This window comes from Sinocyclocheilus anshuiensis, unplaced genomic scaffold (genome assembly GCF_001515605.1).
Source record: "Sinocyclocheilus anshuiensis isolate Anshui unplaced genomic scaffold, SAMN03320099.WGS_v1.1 scaffold647, whole genome shotgun sequence".
Classification (NCBI taxonomy): domain Eukaryota; kingdom Metazoa; phylum Chordata; class Actinopteri; order Cypriniformes; family Cyprinidae; genus Sinocyclocheilus; species Sinocyclocheilus anshuiensis.
Genome location: NW_015552606.1, coordinates 1174234 through 1184404, shown reverse-complemented (window position 1 = coordinate 1184404; position 10171 = coordinate 1174234). Strand labels below are relative to the sequence as shown.

Genomic DNA, 10171 nt, shown 5'->3' with positions numbered 1-10171 from the left:
TCTGGACAGCGGATGACATCCTCGGAGATCAGTGGAAAGTTGAACTAGCGCCCTCAAATTCGCAAGGTTTGACAAAGCAGGTCTCAGGCAGCAGTTATGGCCATCCTTCCCTTGACTATGACACTGACCGATGAAAAGACAAACTGACTGAGGCTCATGCAGTTGCGGTGGGTGGGACTTTGGGAGGGGAAGTGTTCAGAAAGAGACATGTCCGCTAATCAGGGCTCAATGACACAGTCATCATGCTATCAGAGGGTTTAGCATTGCATAGACATTCTTGCTTCTGGGCGTTTTTTGTCTTTCGCTAAAGAAAAAAAAAAAGATAACAAAATTTGGTAAAAAAAAAGGATGAGAAACAAAACTACACAACCACCAAAGCGAAACAAAACCAGTATCTACTGTTCTCCTCTGAGGAAACTGATTGGCAGTAGCGAGGTCAGCTAAGTGCTTCTGGGTACCAGACCATACCCACCTATGTCTCTACCAGCAATCTGACCTAGCGAACAAATGTACGTCTAGCTACCCTGTCAGAAAGAGCGGTTTGAGTGCGGGGCAGAGGGTTGCGGAGGCACAGGGTTGGATTGTTAATTTCATGGGGCACTTCTTCTTCTTCATATTTGTATTGAACATGCACGCTTGCGAGTGCACAAAAACACACATACAGATGTGTGAAGCATTTACAGAGCTACGTAAGCAGAAAAATGGAGGGATCATTTGGCGCATGGGCTGTGTTCTGGCCTCGACATCCAGTATGTGATGGTTGCATATGGTTAACACATAGAGATTTAATCTTTCAATATCTTTTCGTTTTGTATTTACATCCTTGGTTATGGCCAAAAAAGTCCACTCTTGCTGGTGACCTGAAGTGAGGTTCTAGTTCCCGGGCTCGGTTCCAGCCCAGTCCTGTCAGCTACATTCAATACCATGAAGCACTCTCTGCTGTCACGGATGCACACGACTCCCTTTCCAGCCACATCACATCTCGTCTGCTCCCATTACGGCTCGTTGCATCAGCACAGGCGACACCGTTCGCAAACGGAGGCTAATGCATGCAACTGGTGCAAATCTGAAACAGATGGGCTTTCGAGGCTGAAGGAGGGAGCTGTGTGCTTCCGCAATCACATGAACGCTCGCGCACATACACCCCATCGTACAGTTCAACACATGCACTGGACACACTTTGACATAAGTGCCACGCAGATAAGCACTCCTCCCAAGTTCATTTAAGCTTTGTGTTGTGTGAGGTATGAGTAGATTGTGTTTCAGTTTTTTTCAGTTTCTGTTGCATTTCAGTTATTTCATAAAAAAAAGAAAACAAAATATAAAAAAAAAAATATATTCCTGTTTCTTGTTGTAAATTCCTCTTGATAAAAAGTCAAAGGACATATACACAGACAAACAGAGCAGTCGACTAATCATTACAAACTATAGTGAGGTGAAAAAGAGGTGAAATTCTCTAGTTTACACTGCACGCATGGTCAAAAAGTGACTACGGCTGTTGTTTTTCTCTCTTACATAGAGCAGTTAAGCATCAAAAACGAACACACAAATTGCAGTTCAAAACAAAAAGAAAGAAACGAACAGCTCAAGCTCCAAAATTTGAACTTTTTGTTCTGGAGTAATTTTTTTTAAGTTGTTTTCTGGGTTTGTAATTCTTTTATTATATCTTTTTTTATTTTTCTATCTCTCTCAAACAAAATTAGAAGGTAAAGCAGCATCGAAACCCTTGCGTTCACTTGATCAGCCAATCGGAACCACCGCTGCGTTATTCCTATTTCAAGATGGAATTCCATGCCAGATGTTTACGGAATGCTGACAGTTCTTCTCGTTCTGATTGGCTGCGTTCCTTCGCAACCATATTATATCTCGTTCTGGCTCTTTCATTCTGCTGCTCCTTGTTCACATTCATTCGGTGCTGCCATTCTTTGCATGGCTTGGCCACTCCTTTGTCTCACAAAGGAAAGGCCCGTTTCTGTTGGGTGTTCGCCTCTTCGAGGGGGCGGGGACACAGAGGTCTGTTTGTGAATGTGTGTTTCGTCATTTGTTGAGAAAGAACACGACCGGGACTTTGCTTGACTTAATACTGACTCTGAGGGTGTGCTGAGGAGCACATGAAGGTGTGGCCTCTGTTTGACAGAGAGGTTGGGGGCGTGTCCTTGGAAAGCATGGACTGAGCTGGAGGAGCTGGAGGGTGGGACCCATCATGCCTTAGTGCAAAAACTCCTTAAAAGTGCCAGGGGTTGAATCGTCTCTGAAGATTTGGCTCTTTCAAAGCTAAGTGCTCTCATTCAACTGCTTACCCGCGTCCCCTGCCCCACCCTGAAGAAACCAGCCGACCCCTCACTTCACTTTGCAAATTACTGCTTGGTATTGAAAAGGAAACAGCGATAGACCCATTTGATTCAGGCCTGGTCACCTCGGGTCCTTCATCTGTAGTTCTCTCCATGGCTCCTCTTCGTAGTCAGCGGCATGTATGGTTTAGTTCGCCATCTGCTGAAAACTAGCTTCCGTTTTGACGGAAATCGAAGTGACACTTGGTCCCACACAAAAAGAAACAAAAAAAGCCCACCCAGAATTGTTTTTACTCTCAGCCACCTCAGAGAAATCTGATAGGCTACGATGAGGAATGGCAGGCCCTCCTGTCTACAGTGGTATTTCAACGTAACTGAGAAGAAACTGTGTCTGCGAGTGTTTCTATCCTGGCTGTCAGTGTATGAGAATACGAGTGTGTGTAGGTGTGTGTAAATGTGTGTGTGTGGCTGAGGGTAGCTGCCCTGTGTCCAGAGGTGAGGTAGAACCTGTCAGCACAGAGGCAGTCTTGGAGCCACAGCCAGCCGAAGGTGTGCCCACATTTGAGGTAAAACAAAAACAACACAAAGAAAAAACATCAACAACAGCCAGTCCGCCATGGCCCGTCAGGAGTGTGCGCGTGTGTTCGCACAGACCGGGCAACAGTAGCATCTGAGCGGAACACAGATGGGCTGGACTGAACTCTCAAAGCCCTGCATGGGAGTCCAGAACTACAGCACTGCAGTACATACAGTAAAAATGAGGCATTCGAGTTCTGAGGTGTGTGTTTTAGTATGTTCGTGTGTGTGTGCTGGGTCTGGGAGTACGGTAATACTGGCTCCCTCCCGACACCTGTAAAACACACAAATCAGTGCAGATTGGAGGTGTAGGGGTGCCTGGATTTCCATCTCTCTGCGTGACTTTCCAGGGACAAAGAGGGGCTCAAAGAGCCCACAAATAAGCCCAGACAATGGCAAGAATGAACCGCACATGAAGTCGCTGAGCGGCACCCCTGAATGTGCACTAAAATGGCGACCGAGAGCTTTCAACGGTCCGTGTTCTACAGAGAAGGGAGGGGGGTATGTTTTCGAAAAGTCCCAAATCATTTTGAGTAGCTTTATTTAAATATAGCACCTAATTTGGTTCAAAAAAATTCCTCCTGCTTCACACACAGGCTCAATATCGAAGAGAATCATGAGGTCTGTTAAAGAAGATCCATGTTAGTGCAGAGCTTGAGATACCGACGGTTAATCTCACAAGAATTGAGATTTTAATCAATGAAATGAACTGACCACTTCACAACCTGGCGGAGGAATCTATATGCCAGCTGCCATCCAGTCTTAGCAGAGGGCACCTCCAGTGGTGGCATGACAGTAGTGCAGTCTGTACGTGTACAAATGCATATAAGCTCATCAGAGGATTTGAGTTGCATGAGTACAGCATCTGTAAGCACACTTACAGGAGTGTGTGTGTGTGTGTGTGTGTGTGTAGATGTATATTCTGTGTCTAAGGTGTTGGTAAACCAGTATAAGACATCATGCCGAGACAGAAGGGCCACGCGTGGGGAATTTAGTGGATGAGGGAGGGCTGAGTTTTCTGCGAAAAGCAAAAAATAAAAAATAAACTCCCCATATGAAAGCCTTTCTGAAGATGACCCCTGCCATTTCAGCTGCTGCTGGTGAGTTTGGTGCGTGGAGGGGGGTGAGACGGGTAGAGAAACACGGGTTACAAAATGTTGTTGATTCTCCTGCCGCAGCTCACTGGGACGTCACACGTCCTAATCCTCGAAGACCTCCAGGAAAAGTGGGGGGAAGAGTTCAGTGGGGCATTCCACCTTCATGTGCAGGAAGCGGCTGGCATGGCAGGCTCCGATCATGCGCAGGTCCGTCACCTTCATCAGCAGCTTGGGCCAGAAATGGGGAATGTTGTGCTTGCGATAGTTGATGTAGTGTTCAAATGCTAGGAGGAACATCTCCTGGCACTTCTCGATCTTCTCCACACATGTCAAGCCTGTGCGATCTGAAGAGACAAACCACAGAAGATGCAAGGACAATACTTATTATGACCATTACAGGATTGTAGCAAAATACTTAATTTCAAAAACCATCTAGTTAGGTTTCACACTGAATGAGGGGGAAATACCTCTTAGCAACTACAATATTTGTCAAACACCATGTTCGAAAACCAGTATGCTGCCTTAATAATCAACATTCCTGGGCATCAAATGAAGTATTTCCACTTAATTTTCTACATAGTGTTTGAAAAAAGCAATAGCAAAGAACATCAACCAGGTCAAAATCATCAATATCAAAATCAACCAGGTCTAAGATGAATCACATTATAAACTATGATTTGAAGCAAAAAATATCTGAAAATCAGCAAAAATAAATAGATCCAAGACTTTAACGAAGCAATGTACTATTAGGGTGGACATCTGTCAGGTTTTAGATTGTATAGTCTGGTTTTGAAATACCATTTCCACCTACAGTACTTGCACAGCCTTGAGTTTTATTGTACTCCTTATCACTATTTTATACTTTATGCAATGGTATAAAATTAATAAATGAATGTATTTAAAAATAGGCTATGTTTAAGCTAATAGTAAGTGACATACATGTGACGTATTGTCATTATCGACTATTCTTTTGCTTTTGCTCTGTTTCCCCAATGAAAATAGTCCCAATCTTGACCTTATGGAGAATATGATTGTTTTTTGTTTTGCTTTTTTACTTCCAGATCCCAACTGTTGTGCTATATTGGGGTTTATTGGATCTTCTTGTATGCGTTATCTGAGAAGTGCTGCTTATGTCATGCGGTTATTGTTAACGGAGTTGCTACCTATATATACATTCTATTTCAAGTTAGCATGCTACCACAGAAGGCAGCTGCCTATGTAGACAGCAGACAGTGAGGCAGCCCACTAGCTTTAGGAACAGAACCTAACAGACCCTACAGCTGTTTCTTGCTTCTAATCCAGTTTTGAGAGTTCTCTTACAAGGCTGATTTTGGTTTATGAGCAGAATTACTGTAAAGTGTCCTCTCTCACCTGAGCTCATAAGCAGTACGGCCTGCAGCAGGGCCACCTCTGTGTCATCCAGGTTGAACTGCGCTAGACTCTTGCCCAAGTCAAAGATGGCATCAGACACAACGCCCAGCCCTCCATTCTTTAGCTGCTCTCGTTTGACAGCCATCTCTCCGCTCAGGGTCAAGGTCTCGCTTTCCGGGTCATACCGAACTGCAGCACGTAGGGACATAATCTCCATACAGCAACCCTTCAGCAAGATGATCTGATCCTCACAAGGCAGCTACAGAAATTAGAAATCACACAATAATATATATTTATTTCACCTAATGGCATAATATCTGCTGTGGCATCATACTGAGACCTTGAAAAACCCTCCTTGAATACATTGCAAATATTGTTATGGTTGTAAATTGTTTCAAATATTAAAATATTAAATTTTTTTCCCCCAGTTTGAATGAATACTGATCCTTTTTTATGAGTAAAAAAACCCCAAAATTATATATGCCACTATGGATTTCAGTATTGACACTCATAATAAAATTAATAGTAAATTATTAAAAATTATTAAACAATATAACAACTCGACAACAACAAATGATGGTGTATTTTAATAGTGGGTGAAATGTCACAATTAAGCTTCAAATTAAATTAAAATAAATGAATTAAATATATTTTAAATTATATAAATATATATAAAATATATATTTATATTATTTGAATAAAAACATAATAAGGACTGATGTGTGCATATAATCTTGCAAAGTTTAATCTTTTTTATTTCTGACTACTCTTTAATATTCACACAGCACAGAATGAAGTAGTTATAATGTCAAATTAAATAAATGCACTTTTAAAAAATTACAGTGTTAAAAAAATTACTTCATGTGTTAACATTGACGGCCTTAATCATATACTGGCAAAGAATCCAAGATGACCCAAACACAGAGGAACTGAGGAGAGAAAAAATTGGAGGTAAAATGGCATCAGACTGAAGAAATATTTACCCCGATGTATAAAACGTTTCACATCATTTACAATAGCAACAAGAAGCCAAGTATTGTTCAGTATTAATTTTTGTATTAGTCTGTCTAGGTGCGTATTACAAAATGTGGAAAATACAGGAGGCATAGCGCTCAACTTAAAAAAGAGCCAGAGAGGTAGTGGATACGTGTGGATGACGGTAAATTTATGGTGTAGACAATAATAAATCCGTTGCCATAAGGGTGCTGTGTAGTCTACTATGCAAGAATGTTCACACTTAAGTTAAAGGAGAGTTGGTGAATGCTAAATATGGAGAGAATGCCACAATAGCTATGACTGATGTAATGTGGCAATATTACACACACATACATTCACCAAAGCCACAACTGTACAATACATCCTAACAAGATAGATAGCACATACATACAAACTCACCCCCACGGACATATTCCTGAAATATGTGTTAGTGTTTTCAGCTGAATAATTTAGCAACTATTACCTTAATCATATACTGGCAAAGAATCCAAGATGACCCAAACACAGAGGAACTGAGGAGAGAAAAAATTGGAGGTAAAATGGCATCAGACTGAAGAAATATTTACCCCGATGTATAAAACGTTTCACATCATTTACAATAGCAACAAGAAGCCAAGTATTGTTCAGTATTAATTTTTGTATTAGTCTGTCTAGGTGCGTATTACAAAATGTGGAAAATACAGGAGGCATAGCGCTCAACTTAAAAAAGAGCCAGAGAGGTAGTGGATACGTGTGGATGACGGTAAATTTATGGTGTAGACAATAATAAATCCGTTGCCATAAGGGTGCTGTGTAGTCTACTATGCAAGAATGTTCACACTTAAGTTAAAGGAGAGTTGGTGAATGCTAAATATGGAGAGAATGCCACAATAGCTATGACTGATGTAATGTGGCAATATTACACACACATACATTCACCAAAGCCACAACTGTACAATACATCCTAACAAGATAGATAGCACATACATACAAACTCACCCCCACGGACATATTCCTGAAATATGTGTTAGTGTTTTCAGCTGAATAATTTAGCAACTATTAAAAAAATAACAACAATTTGAGCAGTACAGTAGCATATTTTTAGCTAATTAGGCAGACGGACACTAACGTACTCTAATTTCAAGGCTTAATTTGACAAGCTAATTACTACTGAACACAAACACTTCAAACAGGGTGTAAAAAAAAATAACAAAAACAAAAGCTAATCACACACTCACCTCTGAAAACATGGACAGTTTTTTGGCAAAGTCAACAACACGTGTGATGGCTGGGGTAATGATCTTGGTAAACTCGCCGAAGGCCTCCAAATCTACTTTATACCCGTCTGATGTGGGGGCCATCGGAGACTGTCCGATGTCCTCTGGCTGCAGACACAGACAGATTCACAGGGGGTTAACTCTAACTTTCACTTTTGGCTTTTGTAACAAGCAACAATGTATTTCCATTGAAGAATATATGAATGGATGTACAAATACACCGAACGGGATGCATGTGTGGGGTCTGGCTTTGCAGTTATGTAGGCTGATAGCCTTGGAAAACCACAGCGTTTAGTATCCTCAGGGTGGATTAGAGGTCAGCCATGTAAAAACTCTGGACAAACAGCCAAGTAGCCCTGACATCTGGAGCAACATTCTATGTATGCAGTAAGAGGCATGTAACATGAGTCAGAATAGAGGTAATTATAAGTACTCAAGAGGCAGAGCTGCAATTACAGCATTACATGTTGGCAACTGCATATATATTTTTTTGAATGCGAGACATGGCTATGAATCGTGGACTGCATATTTGCAGTTTGTTTCTGCTGCAATCAACACCTCTGAAATAAGAATAACAAGTGAAGACATTTACATTCTCAGGAATTAAATAAGTGGAAGAAAAAGTGATTAACAGCAATGAAAGAAGTGCTGAGATTATCAAATTAAATGTGACAAATTATATATAATATATTATATACAGTGGGTACGGAAAGTATTCAGACCCCCCTTCAATTTTTCACTCTTTGTTATATTGCAGCCATTTGCTAAAATCATTTAAGTTAATTTTTTTTCCTCATTAATGTACACACAGCACCCCATATTGACAGAAAAACACAGAATCGTTGACATTTATAACAAAGAGTGAAAAATTGAAGGGGGTCTGAATACTTTCCGTACCCACTGTATATAAATTGTTATATAATTATTTACGGAAAAAAATTGTTACTGTATTTTTGTTCAAATATAAATGCAGCATAAAATACTTTTCAAAAACATTTATTAATTGTACCAACCCTAAATATATTACTAAAATTATATTAATAAATTATATATATATATATACTGTATATATATATATATATATATATATATAAACAAACAAACAAATAAATAAATAACATAACATAACATGAATCTGTCCATGACCTAAGCAATTTTATAATGTCACAACCAGCATGTGTGTGGATAAACAAACCCATCTAAAAATTTACATTTTAAAAAATATCCATGTGGTGCACATCACCCCTTGAGGCACAACTGCGACACTCCCTAAGACTTCAAACTGTGCAATCACATTGATTTCTTTGTTTCTGATAAAGCAAACAGACAATAAACAAAGACACTGAAATCAAGACAAGACTGCAGAAAAAAATGGTAGTGCTGGCCTACACACAAACAAAGTTTAATTGTGAGGCTGCAAAAGGTTCGGACGCTTCATCTGTGACAGACAAGCGGTTCAAATAATTACTCATTAATATTACCCTTTCTTAGCACTAAAGCTGATAGGAAGACTTCATGTAAAGTATACAGATCAGAAATTACAGCACAGACCGCACAGAGAGGCGATGTCTAGATCTAGAAAGTAAATAAAACACAAAGGAATCTGTTCAGGGTTTCAGAATGTGCCTCTGAGGAACTTTGTGTAAGATTTGTGTGTTTGTGTTTACATGCGCTGTCCCAGACAAAAAGGGCTGTTTTAACTGTGCTGCACTGTTGTATTTGTGTAAGTTTTAACAAGCATGAACCAAAGTGTGTGTGTCTCTTCTTTCAGGAGGTGGCGGTAGCGCTGGATACGTCCCAACGCAGCCTTTGCCTGTAAGACCCCAATGTAAACTATCCCCTCTGCTGGTCCACCCTGGCCTTCTCACTGCTGAGAACTTGGCACTGCGCTTTCTCACTCCAGAGATCTTAAGACAGCCCAGTTGGACTACTGACAGGACAGAGTGAGTGTTCCCATGGAGAGAGAGAATGCAGTTTATCGGGGTCATTCAGGGTCTCGGCCTTGCACTGTTATTGGTATATCTTGGTTGTAAAGGTTATATAGGCTGCATTTTTTATGGGCCGTTTTATAGTTCTCAGTCGGCCGGGGAAGTGGTTTCTCTGTCCCCCGTGGCTGATCGTCACAGGGTCTAGTGCAAGCCGAATGTTTAGATTGGTGTGCGTCAGGGCTTTGATAGCGCTCGTAACCGCTGGGAAGATGAAGGGTGTTTGGTGGGCTGAGAAAACCAACATCGGTTCTACAATGTAGAATTTCCAAATCACCCCTTCTGCTAGTAAGACATGCTCGGATATTGTGCATATGCTCGCTTGAATGTTTGTAAGCTATTTTGAAGAATATTTCGAATAACTGATTCGAAACTGATGACGTCATTAAAGGGGTCATATGATGCTGCTAAAAAGAACATTATTTTGTGTATTTGGTGTAATGAAATGTGTTTATGCGGTTTAAAGTTAAAAAAACATTATTTTCCACATACTGTACATTATTGTTTCTCCTCAATCCCCCGCCTTTTTGAAACGCGTCGATTTTTACAAAGCTCATCGGTCTGAAAAAGCGAGGTGTGCTGTGATTGGCCAGCTATCC

General features: G+C 40.7%; 1 protein-coding gene across 2 annotated transcripts in view; it reads right to left on the bottom strand.

The window, feature by feature from the left end:
- Positions 1-1633: 1633 nt before the first annotated feature.
- Positions 1634-10171, bottom strand: part of LOC107665883 (thyroid hormone receptor alpha-like) — a 105950-nt gene continuing 97412 nt past the window's right edge. For both annotated transcript variants that reach the window (XM_016456946.1, XM_016456947.1), the window contains 3 exons: positions 7549-7695; positions 5336-5594; positions 1634-4308 (listed from right to left, as the gene is read on the bottom strand). In XM_016456946.1, coding sequence (XP_016312432.1) covers positions 4067-4308; positions 5336-5594; positions 7549-7695 — 648 coding nt within the window. In that variant the 3' untranslated portion in view covers positions 1634-4066. The remainder of the gene's footprint in view (positions 4309-5335; positions 5595-7548; positions 7696-10171) is intronic.